A 24,239-nucleotide genomic window follows, 5' to 3' on the forward strand; every position below is an offset into this window, starting at 1 on the left:
ATTCAAACCTCCCACTCCCCTACATCTATCCTGACTGACCACTTGCCACCCTTCGTTATGTCTAGCAGCAGGCCTGGCTCTCAGTCACTAGACACCTTATATTGATTGCCTCCAACTATAGAGATGGGCTGAGCCTGGCACAGGTGCAGTTTGACCCTTGTTTGGTCACCTCACCCCATGACTCTGGACCAATATGCCATCCCTAAATCAGTTTGTGAAGTCAACCTGAACAATCCACCTGCTTAAGCAGATGTGTAGCACCTGTACTTGTCTCTTCTTGGGCTGGTCCCAGATAGAATTCAGGGTGATGGAAGATTGTAAAATCTTGTTGAGGCCTGGGTATATTTTATTGAAGGATGGTTTCTTACTCTACCATAGCTGTTAAGCTCTCCTGAGAAGCTATTAGGCTCTCAGTTTACATACTGAGAATACTCTACTTGGAGTTGAGAAACACATCATTATGCTCTATCCCCTACCGTCTATCAAAGCCCATAGTTAGTGACTTCCAGGGCAGGATGTGATGCAGGTGTGTTTGAATCTTGCCTCTTTTTAAACTTTAATCTATATTTATTATATAATAGTTGGGTTTTTCATTTGCCTCACCACCAAGGTAATAGGCATTGGAACATTATTAGTACTAAAGCTTTTTTTGGTGTTAACTACCTAGTTGAGGCATTTATACTCCCTGATTTCTGGGATTCAAAGTTAATTCTTTTCTTAAGAAAAGTATATGTTTTCTGTAAGATCTGTATACTGGATCCTGTTCTACCCATTAGCTGCCTAAGTGGATTTATGTCCCCAAGTGTGATCTATTCCATTCTTGTTAAGTTCCTGAAAACTATAAATATGTCTTGTTTTGTAATACACCATTATTTTAGCCTTCAGTTTGTCACACAAAACATCAAGAAAGAGGGCTTACCCATCTTTTGCATTAAGCATTATTCAGGAACCTCAGCAAATAGTAATAGGGTAACACTTAGGCATCTAATTTCAGTTAGATACCTAAGATGTGGACTAAGGTCTGGTCTTAGGTCTTTTGTATTTGATTTGTTCTTAATTTTGTGCAGGGTGGTTCTAAAAACATAATTAATTTTATTGTATGCAAATTGCATTAAAAAGAGATGCAAATTCTGCCTTCACTTTTACCTGACTAACTTCTCTGACCTTGTAACTCTGGGCTATTTTTTCCCCAAAATGCTCAGCTCTAAGCACCTAATGAAAGTCCAGGCCTCATTTGAAAGCTCAATACCCAGCATGCTTATGTTTCTGAGAATTCTGTCATTTTTGGTGCCTGAGATGGTAATAACATATTTTCAAAATAGAGCTTTGATTCTAGGTGCTGAGCAGTTTTAAAATGCCTAGCCAGTGACTCTTGCAGGATGGAGTCTTATTTTCCATTATAAAAAAGAACATAATAGAGGGACGTGTGTGTGTGTATGTGTGAGACAGAAAGAGAATCATCATAGAATGGACTGATTTAAATAGATCTTATACAACATTGCCAACACCTCATATTCAACACTTCTAAGTTAGGGTTGTTTCAAAATTCATTAAACATCTGTGTTCTTTTTATTTGATTTCTGTTTCTTGAATCTTTTGACATTTTTGTTTTCAAGCTTTTCTCTGCAACTGTAAGGGCTCAAAGCTTACTAGAAATAAAATATACATCATATATTCAATGAAAGCTGAGACTCTCACATAATCAGATGACTCCAGCAACTAGTATATTCAGAAACACCTGTGATTGCAAGTGTTGCAATAAAATAACATGAGTTGGCAACACTTCTTATAGGATGTGTGTAAGTTGTTTTGCTGATAGAAAATTTGTAAGAAGTATGGAGAGACTTTTTTTCCCCACGCTGTGGTTTAAGAAGGAACATAATAAAGCAGATACTTCTGTAAATTGCTCCATGCCTGAAGTCATTTTGCATTACCATCTCTTAAATGCAATTGTAGAATGTTAATTTTGTCAAAATAGTTTGTCTTTTTTATGTGTTTAGGTATTTACATTTTATACTTTACAACTCTAAAGAGGGAATGAAATGAAAAGAGAAGGGCATGCTCTGATGATTTTGTGAGAAATAATGGATGCATTTACATGAGATGTTTACTGCACAGTAAACTAATTAGCTGCACACTAAATGGCATGTGCCTACACGTGTGCCCCCTATTAGGCTGGAGGAAAATAATTTACTCCACAGAAGGATAGTATTTTTAATTACAGAGTAAAAAACTCCACAGCAGCACACATGTAGGTGCTGCCCGAGCTGGCTGGGACACAAGGATGCTTTAGTGCTGCCTGCTGGCTAGCCTCACACTGAAGCACCATCATGCCCCAGCCAGCCCCTCTGTAGCACTCTGAGCTAGGGGAGCAGCCCTGGGTGGCAGGCTGACACCCCGGGCCCCCTGCCAGACAGGGCTGCTTTGACCTGGCCACCATGCTGCAATCCTGGGCACATATGTAAATGAGTGTCTGGGAGCAATAAACTCTGGTGCAGTGTGCACCAGAGTTTATTGCATCACATTAATATTCCCGTGTAGACACACCCAGTGAGTCACAACTTTAAGCCAATGGACACCAGCCATTTCTGGAACAGTGAGACTATATTAATTTATGCCAGTTGAGGATCTGGCTCCATGTCTGTTTCTCCTGGCTTATATTGTTTTCTGGCTTAAATTATTGCATTATATTTTGATGTTTAGTAACAAAAGGAATCTTCTGTTCTGGTGGTATGACAGGGATAAAGAGAACTCAGAATTACATCCAGGTTCAAGTAATGTACTAATGCCAAATAAATTTAATACTCTGATTAGGCTAGAATAATGGCTCACTGGTCTGAAAATAAGCTGTGCACAGGCACAGAGTGGTTTTCTGGTCTTTGAATAGCATTCAAATTACTGAGGAGAAAGGCTGCCCCAGAAATTTGCTCACACACATGCTAAGGCCCTGATCCCTTAAACACTTATTACATGTGCCTAACTTGGCTCAAATAAGGAGTCCCACTAAGGTTAATGTGAGTGAATAATATCATTCATATACATAAATGTTTGTAAAACGTGGGTGCAAATTCGTGCACCTTTGAAATGCTGCATTGATTAAATTAAGAAAGTTATTCTGCTGAACATGATTTGAGTAACAATCACTTCAACACCTGATTTAAATCCGGTCCTTGAGCATTTGTTTAACTTAAAAGTTTTGGGTAACCCCATTGACTCTAGTGGATTAACTCAAGTAAGTAATGTTAAGCACATGCTTAAATGTTTTGCTGCATCAGAGCCATATGGTATCTCAAAGGGGTTTTCCTGGCTCATAGCTCCTGCAATGGCAGCCTTGCAGCCTGCTATTTTGAGGTCCAAATACTGTAAAGAAAAAAAAAATCATATGAAAATGTTGCAAATGTATTTGCGCATGACTAGGGCAGTGGGATTTACACCTTATCCTGGGCCTTTTTGTTTGCTTTTCAGTTGCTGCGATCATGGCTGTGGGTGGGCTTCTTCCCTGCGTGCTGTTGCCTATCCGAGCCTAATATGGTCAGTGTTCTCACCCACTCTGGCTCCTATTTGGTGTCCTACCTCCATGTTTCCTGTGCAAAGTCTGCCTTTTTCTTCCTTTCTTGTATTGGCCTAGAATTGCTTTCTTGTCTGACCTCTGCACCCAACTTGTCTATCTCAACAACTGAAAATAGCATTTTCTGAAGCAGAGTATTTCTCCAAAAGAGCAGGGTCCCAGTGGAAAATCTGACATATTATTCCATCATGGATCAACCCAGACAACACACCAGAAAAGTCATGTCTCATAATAAAACCAAACATCATGTAACTTGCATGCTGGACACTGCATCAAATCCTGCTTCCTGTCACTGAGCAGGGGGAGGGGGATTATTGTCCAAAAGAAAGGTGCAAAGGTCACTGACTTTTTGGCACGTAGCATGCATATCAGTGAAGTGAAATGTATGTTGTTGTCTCTAATGACATGCCACTACTAATGATGATGTGCTCCAGCTAGAAAGACAACATTGGTCATGCCTTTCATTAAACCAAGAGCTGGATGTCTGTGAAATTCTGATGCTGCCCTTCTCTGAGTTGCATAAACAGTTTCCTTTCTTATATGTTCTTGCATGCTTTCTAACTAATAAAGTGAGAGGTGGTTTTAATTTATATTGACTTGTTTGGGTTAGACTGGGATCACTGTGCAGGAGACATGGTCTCTGAAGCAGCTGACGGCTGTGTGGGCAGAGAGCTCCCTGTTGGCTGAGCTTGCATGGGGGCTCGAAATCACACTCAAAGGCTGTGTCCCCATAAGCAGTTTCCCACTTGTCGCTGCTGCTTGTTCCCAGTAAATGCCTGTGTATGCATGCTCTGGTGTGTGGCACATTGCCCTAGGTAGGGGAGGGGAGGCTGGGGCTAGCACCTGGGCTGGCCCCAGCAGGCTTATGTGGGATCCTGGGTGCTTCCAGGGACTGTAGCTGTGGCAATCCGGCAGCATGGAGCCTGGATGGCAGCCAGAACATGGTTCTGGCTGGCCAGACTCCAGTTTCCAGTGGCACACTCTGTTGCCTTGTGTGCTTCCCCACTTTTTTAAGGCACAGAGTTTTTTTCACATGAGGATTTCCCAATGTCACCACCACCCACCATCCCCTGTGCTGTTAAATTAGCAGTGCTGGGAATGTCTGTATGTGTCATGTGTTATGTGCGGCACTACAGATGGGTCTGCAGCACTGCATACTGCACATCTGCACTTGTCTGGCTGCGTCCAAGAAGTGTCTCTTTGAGACTGCAGGATATAAATAACTGGAACAGAGAATTAAGATGCCCAGTTTTTGTTTATGTTTGGCCTCACCCTGTAGACTTTAAACATAGCTATGGAAGATTTGTAGAGCTGTCCTAACCAAGGCCCCTAACCAAAGACAGCTAAGTTATACTGTCGCTTTCTGTGGCGAAAAACAGAAATTGCATTTGTCCCTGGGCAAGTTGTACCTGTGTTTGTGCCAGAATAAAAATATAATACAATTGGCATTTACCCACATCACTCTTCCAATAATAGTGGTTGAATGCCCCACTGTTTTTCTGCCATGGATTCAGTGATGCAATCCTAGGATAACCCTGGAGGCATACTTTGCAATGTTCCAGAATAGACTGCTCATACTTATTACCATATGAACCTTTTTAGAATTTATCCTGAGACAATGGAGATGGGCACCTGAATGATTGCGCTTTGTTTCAGGATTAAATGGTCCATCTCAAGATAAAAGTCTTTTTGTAGCCTATGTGGAATATAGCAGTGGCCAACCTAAATTAGACCCAGAAGCCATCTAGTGCCATGTCCTACCTCTGACAGTTGCCTGAAACATCTGCCTTGTGGAAGCAATTCTTGAATAAACTGTCCCCTAACTATGGGAAAACTTCTTAAGCCCCAGTAATTAAGGATTGACTCAGGCCTTGTGACAAGAGGGTTTTTACAGCCTTTTCAAACCACTGGGATTTTTATATTTAGTGGGGTGTTATACTTGTTATATATTCCTTTCAAAGCCTGTTATTCTTGTTTATGGCAATACAATCTGTATATCTGAAGAAAGAACCGAGTCTGTTCTGTTTACAAGAAACAGAAAGCATCTGTAATTTTTATCTTTCTGAAATGTGCCGTTGCCAATTTTCAGGATTTTTTTCTTGAAATTTTGTCTCTTTTTTTCTTTTCTTAAAGCCCCAGCCCTTGGAGCCATGTGATAATCTATGTTTTTATTTACAGTGCAAAGCTTGCCGACAGGAATCCAAAAAGTGTGAGAGCAGAAGGATTTTAAAAAACCAAAAAACAAAACTAGGAATGTTTTGGGGTTTTGTTTTTTGTTTTTTTTAAAGCTAATCTCTCATGATTTTTGGTGACCTGAGTCATGCCTGCTGAATATGTTGGATTGGCAGTACTAAATTAGACAGCTCAACCTGCAGTGTTCAGCTGCCAAAATGTTTTCTTGTACATTTTGTAATGATTATCAAAATAAAGACTCATGGTAGTTCTGTTGCCTTTTAGGACCAACGTACCAGAAACATAGATGTTGCAATTTGGTGTCATATACCTTGAATTCCTCATTGAGGCATAAAATTAAGGGGTTGGCGATAATGGAAAGCTGAGCAGGCCTGTTTAAGAACACCTAACGTGCTGAGGGCTAGGAAAAGAGAATGCTCACAATCATCTTAATTTACCAAAGCACATGAGTGCACAGCTAAAAAAAAAAAAAAAAAAAAGGACAAGACTTCTTTCTCCACAGAGAAGGGAGAACAACTTACAGCTTTGAAAAGTGTTTTCTCTAAATCATCCTCAGGTTTACAGCCTCCCTACAGAGAGGAGAGTAGAGAAGGAAGCTGCTGTTCTTGAATACAGAAGATGGCAGAAGTGCTTCAAAGTATAGATGCTTTTGAGTACGTTACAGGAAAGAAAGACAGGCTCTTTAAAGAGATTTAGAGATCACTTCAGAGGCAGCTTCCTGCAAGGAGGAGGAGGAATCTGTTTCTTGTTTAAATTATCTTTAATTGTTTTTTCCATGATTTAGGAAAGCAGAGGACTAGTGAGAGCAAGAATCAAAGTTAAAAATACCACTCCGGTATTTTCAAAATTTCCCTTATAAGACTTCCAAGTCATTCTGAGGTCAAATACAGGAGAGGATAGTAGAGAATGGGACAGTTGTTGTGGGAAAGCTGCTGAGAAAGAGTGAGTTTGCAATGGTGAGCAGCTGTGTGCATCCCTGGGACAATTGCAGTTATTTTCACTGAAGTTTGCAAATGATTCTAGGCTGATTCAGTAAAAAGGTGAGGAAACCTGCCCCTTGTTTAAAACAACTATTCTCTTTAAGGGAGATGTTTTATCTCATCTTTCAATGAATATAGCCAAAGTCAGATTTCTTAGTCCTACAATCAAACCACCTCCTAGACAAACTAGGACAAATTTCCTCTTCTGACCTAAGTATCTCAGTTGATGTACTTTCCAAAAAGCACGAGGAGGAGTTTTTTAAATAAACCTAATGGGCCAGATTCTGACTGGGGATGTGCCACACCAGTGTATATCAGCTGAGGATTTGGCCAACTGTAAGAAAACAACTCACTATGGGAGCTAATTCTAAGGCAGAGAAAAAACTGCCAGAAAGGGGGAAAGTGGATGAGAGGATGGAAAGCTCCTTTCAATGTAAAAGCAGCTGAGGGAGTATGCAATTCAGACAATGGAGTGTTTGCTAGGGTAACTAGCCACTGGGTAGAGATGCTCATGAGGCTGCTATAAAGATGGGCATATCCTCTACAACATCCTCAATGAGTTTTGGGGGCTTTTCCTCTACCTTCATATTTAGCTGCCCCACTGCTGAAAATGGCAGCAACCTGAACCACACTGTCCTGGCTAATGAAGCTTCATGCACCCTTAAAAGCAATGAGTTGGACAGAAAATGATTATAATGAGGCCTTGATTCAACAAAGCATTTAAATAGCCTTTTTACCTTAAGTAGGGGAGGGTACCCACTCTTGTTCAGCTGTGGGCTGAAATATTAGGGAAATGGGTAGATTTCAGCAAGGGTTTAGGGCACCTCTTTAAATATTTGCTGTTGAGGACTTAGGCCCACATGCTTTATACAAGGCCATAGACCCCCAGATCCAGTTGTGTGGACATCATTGAGAGACTACCCATTGACTCTAGTTAGGTTTGGATCATGTCCACAGTGCCCACAATGTCAAGGCCAGGATGAGCAGACTTCCTTCCACGATTTGTTCACCATATGCCTTTTTGGTTGGATGAAGCCATGTGCTTTATCATTGATAGTACCAGCAGTGCATGGCAAGGTGAAGATCAGCATTGGCTTGTGGGACATTGTAAAGCAGAAGGGCAGGGGTCAAGTGTCCTGTCCATCCGAGAAGGGCAAGCCTTTGTCATTCATTTCTTGACATCTGGATCATGTTTCTCTTCTGTCCCTTGTCAAGTGAGTTAGGTTATTATTGGTAGCATGCATTCATGGTCAAACTTACTTGTCCCCAGTAGGATTTTTTCACCAATCCATTTTGATATTTTATAAACCTGCATAAGGACCATTTTACAGCTGCACTTTTCATAATCTGCTCTGTAAATATTTTACAAGCTGCTTGGTAAATCTGCAACTCGGTTTTATATCACACATGATGCCATAAGAATATTTAAAATATGAATTCATTTCTCTCATATTTGTATTGGAAAACACTGAAGTTTGAGTTTTATTTTTTTAATGTCATGGGACCTACAGATATGGTCTTATGCTGGGGGTAGGAGGCAGGTGAGGGGGGTCTGTGGCTTCAGTATAAAGAATCTGGTCTGGATCCTTCCCAAGTAAAAATCAGCATAAATTCAGGAGCTTTAGTAAGTTACATCCATTGAGTATGTAGCCCAATTCACTATAAGCAATACAGAGAAGTTATACAAAATCAATATTTTCTACAGTGCTCATTAAACTGTGAGGATGAATGTCCACCAGGCAACTTTGTTTTACAGCCTTTTCCATAAATGTTAGAATTAAATGTGCCTGTTAAACTTGATTATACCACAAAATGACACTTTTTTTCATTTAAAAGTCTTTTAAAACAGAACATTTGGATACTTTACCTGCCAGTAATAACACATATCTGGGAAAGAATCGGTTATATTGAGTAAGCCATGTCATATGACAAATTATATCTAAATTTAAATTATATACATTCACACACACACATACAGATATTAAATTTAAGGTTGGGAAGAGCATAAGAAAAGAAAAAAAGAGAAACAGTTTGCCTCTTATTTTGTCAGACTGGTTAAATATCCAGAAGGGAAGAGAGGTATATTTTAAGCCCAACGGGGCATATTTATTGCCTGTATCTCTAAGATGGTGCAGTAGTAAAATACAGAAGATAATAATAGACAGGTTTCCTCAAATGCTTTGTTAGTGATGCTGAACCCCTGCTCGAGAACCAGTCTCTGGCAGCTGCAGTTTAACTTGGTGCATCTTGTTGAACCATGGTTTAATGGTGCAATGGGGGGTTCCAGAACCTGATTTTATATGCTAATGTGACATGCTGCTGTATGTGTTATAGAGCTCTAGAGATGGCCAGCATCAAAAATGACTCATTCATATTGGCCCTTTGAATCTATCTGTAGGTAGTAAAATGTTAATAATTTTGAATTAAGGTATTCTTGGATCACTGTGTATATGTGACTGAAGATTCCGTTTTTCTAGTTCTAGAGGAGGTATCTACACAATTAAATCTTCATGAGACTAATTTAGTAAGGAAGCTAATGTTAGGAAATACTATTTACAGATGATGTACTTCAACTTTGAAAAAGGGATACAAATGTTTGCTTTAAAAGGTAAACAGAGGAAGTTTGCCAACATACATTGGGTGGAAGTAGGACTCACTGAAAATTTTCTGTAGATTTTTTTAATGGACAATTGGAATTTGGCTTAAACACAACATTTCAAGGAAGGTGTCTATTTTGCTTTAAAATATTCTGACCCCAAACAACAGTCCTAGAGGATGAAAATATTTCATTTTGGGTAGTTCTCAGGTTTTGATTTCCAGAAAATGTGCAGTTAGGAATCAGTGATTTGAGTGATTGGTTTTCCCTGAAAAGTTTACACTTTCTGTGTTAGCTGGAAGTGAAGAGCCCTTTAGCCAGTTCTACCTGGTATCTTCATGCATAAAAATCTCTGTAAAGCCAGGAATTTGCTCACTGACTGAAGATGCCCATGCAAGGAATGCAAGCGTCTTTTAGTTTCCCTATTGAACAAAAGCCTACACTTGAAAGTTGAATGTTGCTAGTTCAACAAAGAGGTCAGCATCATTGTGCTAGCCAAGCAGTTTTGATTTAAGGACCACTGAAGTTTTGCCTCATATAATATTATATTTGCATTGCCTTCTGAGTATCTCTCTCTCAGTGTTTGGCACTGCTCCCTGAAACAGTGGATTCTGTAAGATTTCCAAAGGACTTTTAGGATACCTTGGGTGAGACCAGCAGAACTGTTGAGGACAAAGTCAAAGTCTCATAATTCTCCAACAGAAGCTCTAGTTATACACCTCTGCACTGAATAAATGAAGGGTGGGTGTGGTATATGTGGAATATTAACATGGAATACTTACAATTCTTGAATCTCAAGAAAAAACACAAATTATTAATTGTGAATAACTTTTGAAAGATGCCAAATGAATCCAGGATTAGTGTGGAGATATATATATATATATATAATCAAGTCTGTGGAGATATATAAATTGAGATATCGAGTCTGCTGGAGCACAGGAAGAAACATGCTTCAGCAGACTCTGGCATCACATGTATTGGCATCTCTGCACTGAAAAATGGTAGTGGGGTGCTTTGAATTAAAGCTCATTCTGTGAATTTTAGTTCAAAGCACCCACCAGCATTTTTCAGCCCCAGGGACACTGATACACATGACGCTCAGATGCTTTTAATTAAAAGTGCCCCCCCACATCTCCCGCAGAATGTGTAAAAATGCCCAAAGAGCTCAGCTCGTAGTCACTATCAGCATAGCCATAACACCGAGAAGGAAGGCTTCTGTCCCATCCAAGAGATGCCACTACCCTAGGCACACATAGCCAGGGCTGCTCCTCCCACCTAGCTTATTCCACACATTATGTGGGGTATAGGTATAATGACCCCTTACCCCCAGAAGTGCCTCCTGGTATTACTAATAACAACAGATTTAGCATGCTAGGTCAGTGCACCCTTCTGTGTAGACTCCATGTCATATGTGTTGGCACTGGGTTTATGACCTAGATACCTTATGCCAGGTGGACTCAAACCCTCAGAATGACCACAAATTCTTCCATTTGATAACAGGCAAATGTTATTGAAACATAATGGGCACATCTACATGAGACATGTACTGCGCATTAAGCTAATAACACTGGACAGTAGCATGTCATATATAGCAAAAACTGTGCTAATAGCATACTGCACACTTATTAGGCTAATGCTCAGTAACCATCACTAAATAACTGTGCACTAGTACTACTGTGCAGTAACTTTAGGCACTGCACATTTAATTAGTCCTTTATTAAGGACATACTAAACTGAATGCACAGGGTCTAAGGTGCATTTATGAATGTGTAGATGTGCCCACTGGTAGCAGATAAGAGTAATACAGGAAAAACAAACAAAATAACCCCCAGATTCTACTTATCTAACAGTTCCAGGGTTCACAGAGGAAAGGTACACCTGGCTAGTATGCAAGCTTCCCTCTGTGGTTCTTTCTTGAATGTCATCAGTCTTGGAGGTCAAAGGCTAAGGCCCACCCTTGCCAGTGGGGTGGGGTGAAATGGGTTGGTGGTACACCTTGTCTATGGTGGCCTCAAGATCCCCCCCTCCAGGACCTTTTGCTGCTCTGAAATCTCTCTGAAATCCCTCCTTTTGTAATCTTTCTCTCCTGATGACTCTTCATTTCTGGGTACTGTTGATTGGTTTCCCTGTAGTCATCATGCTGTCCACATTCTGTCCTGTCAGCATAATTCCTTGTTTCTCAAACCCACCACATGCACACATCTTCATTTAGTCATTTACTGATGTCTTTAATTTGGGTATGCCCGGCCTCCTAATTTGGTCCATCCACCAAAACCGGAAATCCCAGGTGGTTTGCAGGTGGTCGCTGTGACCAAATCCCAAAGGTGAAGCATCCGTTTTCTTTGTTATGGGTTTTCAGGGAGCACTTTACTACACGATTTTCCCAGGATGTGTATGCCCACTTGTCCGTTGGTCTCAGACACGGTGTCTGCCTTAAAGGCTGTGAAACTTTGTTAGAAACAGGCTTTAGAAACTAATTAACCCTTGCTGTTCCCCTGGACCATTGCTCTAATACATATCTACTCTACTTACAAGCCTATTTCTAAAACAAAACCTCTAACCTCTAAATGTCATTTTCTAGCAATCAACAGGTGTTACATTTCGCTGAGGGCCTCCTGCCTTGTTACCAGTTTCCCATCTATGCCCAGTGCTGGCTTCTCTTTCTTATGTTACAATTCCTTGGCAAGGGTGGCATTGTTGTTTACCAATGATTGGTTGAGTCACTTCCTAGCCTCCTCACTCTTTGCTCCCTCCTACCATACTGTCTCTTACCAATATTTCACCCCTAACTTTGCATTGTTTCTTTTTTTCATTCTCCTTATGTTTGTTTCTATGATCTTTTCAACCTTCTTCCTTCATGCATCTACCCTTCTCCAAGCTTTCTTGCCCTTATTTCCCTTAGTGTTTTATCCTGTCGCTTGGAACTTTCAGTCTTCTATCTCTCTAGTATTACTGGCTGTGATGGCCTCCAATAATTTACATCTCCTCCTGTCTTACTCATTCTCTTTTCATTTTATCACATCTTTTCCTATCCATTCCAGATGAGGTTTTATGTTATCTTTCCATCTTTGCCTTGAGGTCTGATACCCTCCACCTCATCTTCCAGAATTTACTAAAGTTATTCCCACTTTGATGTAGTGGAGTGACTTGCATATCTTTGTAATCCTGAGATCCGTGTCAGTGGTAGTGTGGCCTAACTACCAGCAGGACCTCAAATGCTGAACAGGTTGAAGGATAGCGATCAGACTAAGAGGAATACTTTGGTCCTTCAGATTGGGTGTTGGGCATGAGGCCAAAAACCTCATTTTGGGGTAAAAAAGCTAATGTTATGAAACCAAAACTAAAGCAGTGGATCTTGCAGTCATGCAGACCAAAATTCGCTTTAGTTGAATTATACATAGAGAAGGGTGGCGGTGTCACATGAAGGTGCCTGTTTGCCAGGCTTCCAACTATGATTCTTGTTAATTAAACAAACTCTCTTCCTTGCTGTAAATTATGCTAGAGGTGTTATGCCACATTTCATGTATTGGTAGTACCAGAAGTCTTGGTATTTCTCAGTGTAAAATGGCTCTTTATTGAGAAGACTATTTTCAGAAGCGCTACATTCATATTAATATGTAGGGCCAGATTCTATTCTACCAATTATTAGGGGTGTAAGTGGACTTAGGTGCCCTATAATTGTATTGTACCCTGCTTGCATCCCTGGAAAGCAGCTTTTGTGGAAGGAGTTAGGTTTCCTTTCTCCTTGTTGCTTTTTTGTGACTCAGTCTTAAGGGTCAAATGGCAATGTGTTATAAAAATAGATATGTTAATAGATTTTCAGGGATTTGAACAGGGTAGAATAGCGTCACACAGAAGCTCCAAAGTCCATTTAGATGCCTAATAGGTGGAATGGGATCTGGCCTGGACTATAAGCAAGTAGAGACAGTGATCCACATAGATCCAATTGCAGGATGAGCTCAGTAGCATATTAATAACAAAGCTTGGTGAGGGGAAAAGAGCACTCTCCAAATACATGCATAACACTTGGGCCCTGATCCCATTAGCTATTCTGCATGAACAAACCCCTTTGTCTGTGTGCTACTCTACTAATCACCACTCAGTGAGGGGTTGCCCATGTGTATCAGCTTGCAGGCCCACAGCCTGAGTAGCCACATAAGCTTAGAGCAGTGGTTGTAAACTGGGGTGCTGCAAGAATCTACCAGGGATGCCATGCCACAGGATGAAATTGCCCCTCACACCATGGTTTTCAGGAGGGCCAACTGAGGAGGAGCTACAACACAGGCAGAGTGTCTGAAAGAATGACATTATACAGGTGGGTGCACTGCTTCTCCTCTAGCTGCTTCTCACATCTTAACATGAGCTGAATCCAGGAGACCTAATGCAGAAGCAAGCAGTGCACCTGCCTGGAGAATGCATTTCAGTCAGACACACTGCCTCTGTTGCAGCTGCTCTTCAGTTGGGCCTCCTGAAAACTAAGACTCACAGGGCAATTTCACCCTGCAGTGGCAGTAGCCTGAAGATGGATGCTGCTGTCAGCAGGTAGAACTGCCCCATGTTCTTTTATGCTAAGAAGACACGTTGGAACCAAACTGGAAAGAGCTGCAGCAGAAAGAATACAGTGGCTTCCTTAGTACAATGCAGGCATTCTTGCTGTGGCCATTTCTCAGTTGAGTTACACTATGCAGCTTGAAAACAGCAGCAGACAGGGTAATTCCACCTGCCTTGCTTGTCTCTCTTTCTGGGAGACACTGTGAAGGGCCTGAAGCAAGAGCACATGTTCCTGTCACAGCCACTTCCCAGTCTGGCTTTGTAGGAGGTATGCAATGCAAATCCACCTGGCTATGGCAGTGGTGGGAGTGTAGCGAGTATAATAACTCTGAGGATCTAATCAATTAATAACTAATTAATTATTGGCAATACCATTATGTTAATTTTAATATATATTCTGTATTAATAATATATTTTAAATTTAAAAATATATTTATATTATTTTTTTAAATGGGGTTCTGTAACACTTTGCAGAGTTGTTGGGGAAGGGGTGGGGCCATGAGCCTAAAAAGGTTGAGAACCATTGGCTTAGAATGATAATGCCACTTAGAGGGTCAGGGATAGAAAACTGAGTGAATTTAAGTGATGAAAGCTTATGAAAAAGCAGCCAAGTTCTAATTTCCCCCTCCTTTGCTGCTGGAGAGGTGAACAGCTAGTAACAGGGGAATGTAAGAAGGCCAGAGCCCATGTGTAAAAACGGGGGCTGCCCAGAAAGCACAGTCAAATGTTGGAATGCCTGGAAAATCCATGAAAGTTGCATGTTTTGAGGAAGATCACATTGACTTTTCTGTTCCCTCCATTTGCAAGTCTATAACTTGGCACCTGATCTCTCATCAAGTGTTGAAATCTGAAAAATATATGCAATTACTAGTTGTTATCCCCTCCAATTCTTTCATCTTTCCCCTTGTCCCTTTTAATAATGAAAGCAAAGTTAACAATATTATTGGATGAGATTTTTCATCTAAGGGTTGAGGTGCACAAGTCCAATGGAAATTCAGCGAGGCTGATGCCCCTCCAGCCCTCAGGCATGTCTGAAAATCTCCTTAAATCAAAAGGAAAAGACAATGTGATTATTTGGATGAACAAAAGCCAAAACAGTATAGCTCTGATTAATTAACTCGTTGTATAGCTGTTTTGGGTTCTTGCACTTCGTGTAACTGAATTTAATTAAAAGCTTCCTGATGTATGACTGACCAGACTGTATTTTGTTCTAGGCGGTGTGGATATAGCAAAGCTAAACAAGATCCAGAAGAGGAAAAGATGCACTTCCATAATGGCCACAGTGAGTGAAAATTAAAGTAGTAAGGATACACACACACGCATGCACACATATATACACATATAATCATTTGTGGCTTTGCACAGTGCTTAACTTTATGCATGTAACTAGTTTCATTTTGTCAATGGGATTATTTCTATTTCCTTCCTCTGTATAGAGACTTCTGCTCTGTGACACCCATCATTTTCTAATCTTGTTTAGTTGGTTACAGGGTGTGTCTACACTTGTACCTGACTGTGCAGTTGTTACTGGGCAGTCATGTAGTATTTGCTTTAGTGACTGCCCGGTAACCACTGGTAAAGCGCAGTCCTGGCGCCGCATGCATCGTTTCCGGCCCTACTGTGCAGTAGCTTGTCCAGCTTGTGGATGCATCTACATTTGCAATTACAGCACTGGAATAAACTATGGAGCTTATTGATCTGGAGTGTACTGCTCCCAGGCATGCCATTTGAACATGCACCTGGGAGCAATTAACTCTGGAGGAAGAAACTCCACAGTTTATTCAGGCACAGCACATGGAGCCCAGGCAGAGCAGCCGTGGCTGGGACAGGGTCCCATAGGTCAACCTGCCAGCCTGGGGCTGCTACCCCCAGCTCAGTGTGCTGCAGAGGGGCTGGCTGGGGCATGATGGTGCTTCCATGTTGGGCTAGCCAGTAGGAAGTCACTGTAGGAAGTCACTGCACTGAAGCACCTTTTTGTTCCAGCCAGCTAAGTAACATTCACATGCGTGCTGCTGCAGTGTTTTACTTGTAAATACAAGTACTATCCTGCTATGGAGTAAATAATTTTACTCCAGCCTAATACAGGTGAACATGTAGATGCTGAGATGTTTTTTACATCAACTTCACAGTAAATGTCTTGTGCAGACATGCCCAGTAGCATTTCATTTCTAGGGCCTACAAGAGTGAACACAGAGCTGGTGTCAGAAGATTCTGATTTTAATATTTGTGCTACCACTAACTCATCATGTGGACTTAGGTATCAACTTGGCCTCAGTTTCCCTCCCCTGTGCTACCAGGAGAATAATATTTGCTTTCCTTCCTCAAAGAAATTTTGCAAAAATGAATTTGTCAATGATATTAATCTGATTTGTGCATTTAAAGTACCAGGGAAATACTAAAAAATATTACTTTTCTATAAAACTAGTGCAAGAATTTCTAAAGAGATCCTTTAGAAGGTGATTTTTGGATCTACAGATGTAAAGTGCAGTTACGCAGAAGTTAGATATTACTGTATTTACCCCAATCGAATATGACGTAGAATTTCAGATAAGCATCCAATAATTAGACTTTATACATGAAAAATATGTAAATTTGTTATTATTTTTCATGTGTAGAGTTAAATTAATGGAGGGTCATCTTAAATTTGTCTCCTCTATTGCTGCATCAGGGCAAGCAGTGGCACAGGGGCAAGCAGTGGGGTGGCAGATAGCAGGGGAGTCAAATGGCCTCAGCCCCATCATTTGCCACCTGCTGCCTATCCCACCACCACTTGCCCGCCCACCCCTGGGTGCCTGTGTCCCTTGGCACTTGCCCCACTTCCTGTCTGCCCCTCCCCCCGGCCCAGTGCTGGCCCTCCCTTACTCCCTTAGTCTCTGTCACAGATCCAGCTCTGGTCCTGCTGCAGCCTGGGGCACAGAGCACATAATTGCTCCAGCTCCCACCCAGTCAGGCAGTTGTGGCTGTGGTGGCAGCAGATTCCAGCCCCAGACCTGCTCCAGTTGAAACCAAACCCAGGTCTGGATCTGCCACCACTGCCCTTGTTGCTGCATGGCCAGGCAGCGGCTGGAGTGACCATGTGCTCCATGCCCCAGACTGGAGCCGGAGCCATGATTGGTAGGGGGAAGGAGGAGAGCAGGGTTGGGCAGAGGCGGTGGTGGGAAGGAGACCTGTGGGAATGGGGGAGCAGTTGTGAGGAACGGGTGATGGCAGGGTAGCAGCTGCCACTGTGGCTCCAACCTCAAGCCTAAGTCTGGGTTGGAGTCAGAGCTGCTGCAGCCACCTGCCCACCATTTATACTCAAATCCAAGGCAGGCTGATTTTACTCCATGCTGAATGAGGGAAAAAGCCTTGTCTTGGCTTTGAGTAAATAAGGTATTTAGCTATCTGGTTTTTTTTAAAATATTTTTCCATAGTAAAATCAAACCTCCATTAATACAATTTAGTAGAAGCAGCAAAAAGTAACTTCTTAAGGGATACATTGTAAACCTTGGATTTGCACTGATGAGCAAGTACTGGCACAAGTAGGTCTAATAAATTTCAGAACAAAGTTGTAATAATAGCAATAGTAATTCCTGTGGAAGTATTTCCTGCTCTCCTGCCACATTCCAAACAACAAGCCTAATATTGATTTTTTTGTTTCATGGAAATGCAACCCACAAGCTTTGTTACATTGCAAACATATTCTCTTCCACTTTTAATTCATGATAACGTTTTTTGCAATGCAGAGTTGATTAAGTAGGTGATACGTAATCATTAGTGTATTATGCGTTGCAGCTTTCCAGAAGGAGGATGTTGCATTCTCTGGGACAGATTTTCAAGAGGACTCCACAAGTCAGCAGCTCCCATACTGCATAGTGCGAGGAGAGGTTTCACAAAAGCACCTACAATTAGGAGCATAGTCCCTTGTAAATTAACAGGAACAGTGCTCCTTAATCCCTTAAGTGACTTCGGGAAATTTCTTCTGGCAGTGCCTAAATAGGAGCAGAATCCTTTTGAAAAGTTGTCCCTTCTTTTTTGATCTTTTTTTTCCATCCATCTTTTCCATGGGTAGACTGACCATGAGACCACTCTCTGCCATAAGCGACTCCATTATATTAGTATAGTGTCTTATAATCTTTAATGCCACAATATTGATGTAAAGTATGGATGTTTTATCAAAATGACCAAGGGGGAACTGAGGTATGGCAAGATTAAACCATTCACTCTCTGCAGTGTTTTCCAGTGTGGGAAAAGTTAGCAGAAGAGATGAGTACTATCTACATCTATAACTTCATATATCAATTAAATTTTAAATTATGTTCACAGTTAAATTACCAGGAGTAAGGACTTATATCGACCCACATACCTATGAGGACCCCAATCAAGCTGTCCATGAATTTGCCAAGGAGATAGAAGCTTCATGCATAACAATTGAAAGAGTTATTGGAGCTGGTAAGAAGATATAATTAGCAATCATTTTTTAACTGCCATTAGCATCACAATCTTCAAACTAATAAGAGACTTTTCAAATAAGGGCTTTGCGGAGACACCTTCGTAACTAATTTAGGCCCTGCACCTGCTCACACTGATGTCAATGAGATGCATTTTACTGACTGGAGTTGCAGAAGAATAGAGCCGTTTGTCAATCTGTATGAGAGATTTTTCAGTGCAGTGATATAACCAAAAAATGGGTTTCTCTTGAAATATTCCACTTGAAAAGTTTTATTTAGCTTTGGGGTTGACTATCCCTTTTATAACCCTTTTTTATTGTAAATCAATTTCAAACTGAAGTAAAATTAGCTCCTTTTGAAAATGTCAAAACAAAACCTTTCGACCTTTCCAATTTTTTCCTGTTGTCTTTCAGCCAAAGTTGTTTGTTAAATTTTATATAACAATTTTTATATTTTGAACTGTAGTTCATTTTATTTTATCCTGAAACTGCATTTTTTGTCAGTTACTTTTTGTCAAAAACATCACCCAATTTTTTGCTTGCATAAGTAGCAGATATGAACTCAAATATTTTTAACCATTGTGTGCTGCCTTTGAATGAACTGCTGGTGAGACTGCTACTGGGGTATTGGAAAGTCTTAGAAGAGGAGCTGTATGGATGATTTCTGCTTAGAAAAATATAAGTTTCAAAATGATCTCAGTCTATTTTACTTACCAGAGAGAAATTTAAGTTACTCGATCACAATGTAGGATTACTTATGACTTATGGGATACTACAGGGCTCTTAAATAGGCATAAAGTTTAAAAAATTAAACTGGAAATTAGACACAGCTTTTTAAGCATGGTGACAGTCACCCATTGTAACAGCTTAGGGATTTGTTGGGCTTTTAATCATTCGGAATTGTTTTGGCACTCATTCAGGGTCAGATGTCTTCCCAAAAGACAAAATTTGTGACTTTGTAGTACTATCAAATGCATGATATTCTATGCATAGTGGCCCCTTATGGTTGTATATCCAGTAATATGTCTCATGTTTTGGTATCAGTTTGCATTATGTATTCTGTTATTCAGGGGTGTTTTTCAGATATCCAATGACATTTTTCTTTCTGTCCTTGTTTCCTGAAGGTGAGTTTGGTGAAGTCTGTAGTGGACGTCTGAAGCTGCAAGGAAAACGTGAGTTTCCAGTGGCCATCAAAACTCTCAAAGTGGGCTACACTGAGAAGCAAAGACGAGATTTCCTGGGGGAAGCAAGCATTATGGGACAGTTCGATCATCCTAACATCATTCACTTGGAGGGTGTTGTGACAAAAAGTATGTACCCGCCTCTGCAGGCTTTTGCTTATTGAACATTGACTAATTAAGAAAAATAAGGCATGAATCTTAATTATAGTCGCAGGACTAACTTCTTACTTCTCGCAAAAAAAATCTCTGAAGAAAAATGGTAGTTACTCAAACGATGAACTCTCAGACTGAAACATATGGAAATTTTCAGTCAGATTAGTCCATAAATTTTACTTTTCATTGAAGAGTATTCATATTATTGTGAAACCTAGGGCATCTGAAGCAGCAAAGTGACATGGCTACCCCAGGTCACACTTCATCTGGGTGACAGAGCTGAAAAGAGAACTCTGGTCTTCTGTGTTCTAGTACACTAGACAGTCTACTACACCACAATGCTCCTATGTTAATAATAATCACTAGTTTTGGACCCTGCAACTAACTTTGTGTTTTGCACTTGCATAGAGTCACCTATGAGACCAAAGCCTTAATATTTAAGTGCACTAACATCTTCAAACTAGAGGGGACTATACTCTCAATTCCGTCCATTTTTTTCTGTAAATGCGTAACTTTTAACATACAAGAAATAGAGAAGTGTCTTTGTTTCTGGGTCAGGTGGTCTTCTCTTTCCCCTTTTCAGAGACAGAAATTTGTGAAGTGGAGGAACACTGTCTTTTATCATCACTAAAAATCATAGGAACCAAGGTGGGGAAGGAGGAACACACAGGGAGTAAAGTATGGGACTGAACATAACGTGGAGGGATGCAGGTGGAGGCAACAGATGTCAGTAGGCCCTTTGGTTACTGGTACTATGGAGAACATTTATTAAGACAAGTTCCCCTGGAACTGCTGGCAGTGCTGGGCCAATAACTGCCCCTTTTTCCTAGTATTTCAGCTATGAGATTGAAGGAGGCTGCAGAATGTTTAATGCTCAATAACCCCATAGTTCAGCACTTGCTCACTGTGTGTGTACTTCAAATACCTGCACAACAGATCCACATGCTAATTAGCCCCTAAGTCATGACTGGAGCTGGGTGCTCTTGTCATGAGTCCTGGGATCTTCCAAAAATTTACATGCAGATGGGGCACAGGGCAACTTGGTCTAGCTCCACTTCATAGAGCATGAGGCCACACTAATCATGTACAGCAGGCTGAGAGAAGGGAGCCACAGAGGGATTCTGCATGAGCTGTTTGGGGCCCCATTTGGTGATGTTTTCCAGCCACTTTAGGCTGATGAAGAAACAGGAATCATTGGAAATGGGAAAGAAAGGTGCAGCTTAGCTGAGGGGATGAAGAAGAAGTTGAAATATATTCAATGTAGTAGCTCACCGTGACTTTAAAAAGAGTTGGTGCAGAGGGGAATTGCGCACAGCGGGCACTAATATATATATTATTCAGGTAGGCTATACTAATGTATGGTGGGTTCCTATCAATATATGTGCCCAGTATCAATTTATAAGCATTGCTAGTGTTGGTTGAATTTAATCAACTTGACAGTTGGTTTCCATTACTGAAAATGCATTGGTTTTGCCATTAATTTAATGGTATTTAGTATGTTTAATGAAGTTTCCTGTTATACATGTATAAGACAAAGAGTGTTTTTCCTTATGCTGTTGGGGTAAAAACCTCCTCTTGTATTGAGGTTGATATGGTAATCTTTAAGCCAAGACTCCCAGAAAATTTTCTCCAACAGGGAAGGAAAAGTCATGTACTTTAGCCTTCCACTCACCTTAATGAGGTGTTAATTTCAAAGCATGGTTAGAAGTACTCAAACACCGACATTATGAATAGTGAAGCCAACTGCATCCAAGTCCCTACTCACTAGAGGCAGCTTTTCACAGTCATTTATGGCTTTTTAAATCAGTGTGGTGAGGTATTTTAATAGTAATTTGCAAAACAGACCATAAAAGTTCCAGCCATTAAACCTGTGAAGAATGGATATTGGTTTGCAATTGACAGCTTTTTATTACATTTCCACTCAGTTTTGTTTCGTAAAGTCATAGGGTGGGAGAAAGCAGAATAACAAAGAAATGACCTCCACACTTCGATAGTATACAGAGCTTGCACTTGCATGTCAAGTAGTTTGATGTCTTCAGTCACTAAGCTTCCCAATTTGCCCATTCAGTTCTGCATTTTGCATGTTTCAAAGCCTAGAGAAAAATAGTATTTTTTTGCCTTTATGTTCTTTCCCTCTGCTAATGTATACAGAATCCCTAAAACAGTACAATGAAAGGTAGATTTCAAGTATTTCACCTAACAGCCAGAAATTTTGTAATAGATACTATACTTTGCCATTGAACACATATCATAGTGTGTTATAGAGCTTTCTGTTAATGTAGGATGAAAAGCCATGTGATTTAGTTCACTGAGTTTAAAGGTTCAAACCTTGGAGTAAAGAAAAACTAAATGAGTAAACATCAATGTCAGACACTCTCAGAGTTGACCTAAAGAGGCCTTCGTATGCATAAAAGCATCATGATATCTCTGACTGCTCCAGAGTCCTTACTAGACTTTAAACTGTGATATTTTTTATGTCTAAGAAAACTATTACTAAAAAAGGCCTGAGTCTGACACATTCTGGGCCTTGGGTGGATGTTATTTGTGGGGAACAGGGTGGAATATCACATTTAGCGTAAGGGAAAATATTTTTCATAAAGTGACAGTGTTGGATCCAAAGATTATTGATGCCAGTGAGACTGTTTCCATTGAATTCAAGGTAGTGAAGCTGCTTAGGGGCCAGGTTATGCTAATAAATCTCAGGGTAGCAGGTGAGGGGACAGGAAACGGAGATAGAGTTGGGCATATGTATATATTTCCAACAAATAAGCTATTATCTGAAAAAGAGGCTGTGGATGATCAGAAACTACTGGGTGCATTTGCAGTAAATATATGGAATACATTCAGCTGCAAAAAATATAGGGGCTAGAGTAATGAAAAACAGGTAAAGACATAGTAGCAGCAGTGCCTTTTATATAACAATCCAAAATTATAACAACACTCAGCCAGGCTTTGAAAGACCCAGGTTCAGTTCCCTCATTGCTTGAGAGGATTTGAACCACTGAAAGCACTTTGAGTGTAGCCTTTCAAATCCACTAATAGTTAAAAATGACTAAAAAGGAAATAAAACTTTTTCTGGAGTTTGATTCTGAAACTCGTTTTTTGGGAAGAAAAACTAATATAAACATATATTTCGTTCAAACTAAATTAGAATTTTTTTTCTGTCTCTCAGTTTGTTTTGGATCAACCACCAAATCCTGTCCCCAAATCAGTTATTCACACCGCTCTAGTCAGAAGTAATGTATGTACTCAGCAGTGTCATACTTCTGCAACTGAATGTGCAAGTATCATTTCCAGATAGGTGTAAACATGCAACAGTTACATTATATAGATAATAATTCATGTAAAAATAATAAATGTGCCAACAAAGAATCAGACAATCCTAGCAACTCCACTCTCCTGTCTCAAAAAAACTTTTAATAACTTTGTTTTTATTTAGTCCCTTTGCTTTCATCTGCCATGGCAACCTATGGCACCCCCTCTTAGACAATTGATAGTGTAAGCTGTGTTAACTAATACATTCTATGAGCAAAGAGAGGGTTGTACATGTTTAAACCAGCAGTCCACCAGTCTATTTGCATTGCTATATTCTATTTCTACAACCCTGTCTGTATGGTGCTGTAGTCTGTACCTTTTTGGCCTAGTCATTATCTATTGCCGTAACTCAATCTGAGATTTGTGGACTTGTAGTCCATCAATAACTTTCTCAGCTTGTACTGAAGTCAGTAGCGTAACTAAGGTGGGGTAACTGGGGTAGCCACCCCAGGCACTGCCTTATAGATGAAAAAAATAGCAGCAAACACTGCCACCCCCCAGTCAAACCAGCAGCAACCACAAGTCACTGCCACATTTTGTTCGTCACTGCTGTTTCAGTGCTCAATTGCCTTGTTACACCTCTGATTAAGGTCTTATTTAAGCTCTTTTCTGAATGTACCTTTTCCTTGATGCAGCTATGCAAGAGAATGTATTGCAGGCTTAGTTTTTTATTCATCTCTGTAGCTGTGCCATAATCAGGTCTCATCAAAATTACCAGAACTGTCTTGTGTTACATTAAGACCCTATTACTTTGAAAAGAGGAAGAGTTGTGAAACAAGGAGCTCTGATTATTCAAATGCAAATCTGGAAGAGCTATTGCATCCTCCCATCCAAGTCTCCTTTCCCTGCGCTGTACCTTCAAACCCAGTCAGCTCAAGCACCTTTGTTTACTCCATTTGAAATTTCTCCATCAAGCATGCAGCTCCCTTAATGTTTGTATTGAAGAATCAGCCACTTGCTGGATCACTTACATGCCATTTTGTTTGGGGCTTTTTTTACAACCCCCAGACTAATATTATCAAGGGCTAGAGGGCCAAAGATTAGCAACAAAAACATTTTATTAAATTTGTCTTTCAACAAATCTTCCATCATTTAATCGCTAACCCCATTCATGATTCAGATCCACTTTAGACTATGATTCTACATTTAAAGAAAACCAAAACAAAGTCCTGGATCATTTAATATTTGGTACACCGTCGTCTTTGATACACAGCAATAGTTAGAGAGAAGATTTTTCCAAGATGCTTAGGAATTTAGGACTCTCAACTCATTT

At 40.5% G+C, this 24,239-nt stretch overlaps 1 protein-coding gene across 21 annotated transcripts in view; it reads left to right on the forward strand.

Annotated features, from left to right (window-relative positions):
* EPHA5 (EPH receptor A5) overlaps nucleotides 1-24,239 on the forward strand; it is a 369,517-nt gene that overhangs the window by 278,459 nt on the left and 66,819 nt on the right. For 14 of the 21 annotated variants that reach the window (XM_090036846.1, XM_090036836.1, XM_090036837.1 and 11 more), the window contains 4 exons: nucleotides 3,466-3,531; nucleotides 15,103-15,170; nucleotides 18,194-18,319; nucleotides 19,442-19,627. In XM_090036846.1, the coding sequence (XP_089892972.1) occupies nucleotides 3,466-3,531; nucleotides 15,103-15,170; nucleotides 18,194-18,319; nucleotides 19,442-19,627 (446 nt within the window). The remainder of the gene's footprint in view (nucleotides 1-3,465; nucleotides 3,532-15,102; nucleotides 15,171-18,193; nucleotides 18,320-19,441; nucleotides 19,628-24,239) is intronic. The other 7 variants (XM_090036853.1, XM_090036834.1, XM_090036843.1 and 4 more) reach the window with 1 other exon arrangement.

This window comes from Crocodylus siamensis, chromosome 2 (assembly GCF_052110815.1).
Source record: "Crocodylus siamensis isolate JL-2025a chromosome 2, ASM5211081v1, whole genome shotgun sequence".
Taxonomy (NCBI): domain Eukaryota; kingdom Metazoa; phylum Chordata; order Crocodylia; family Crocodylidae; genus Crocodylus; species Crocodylus siamensis.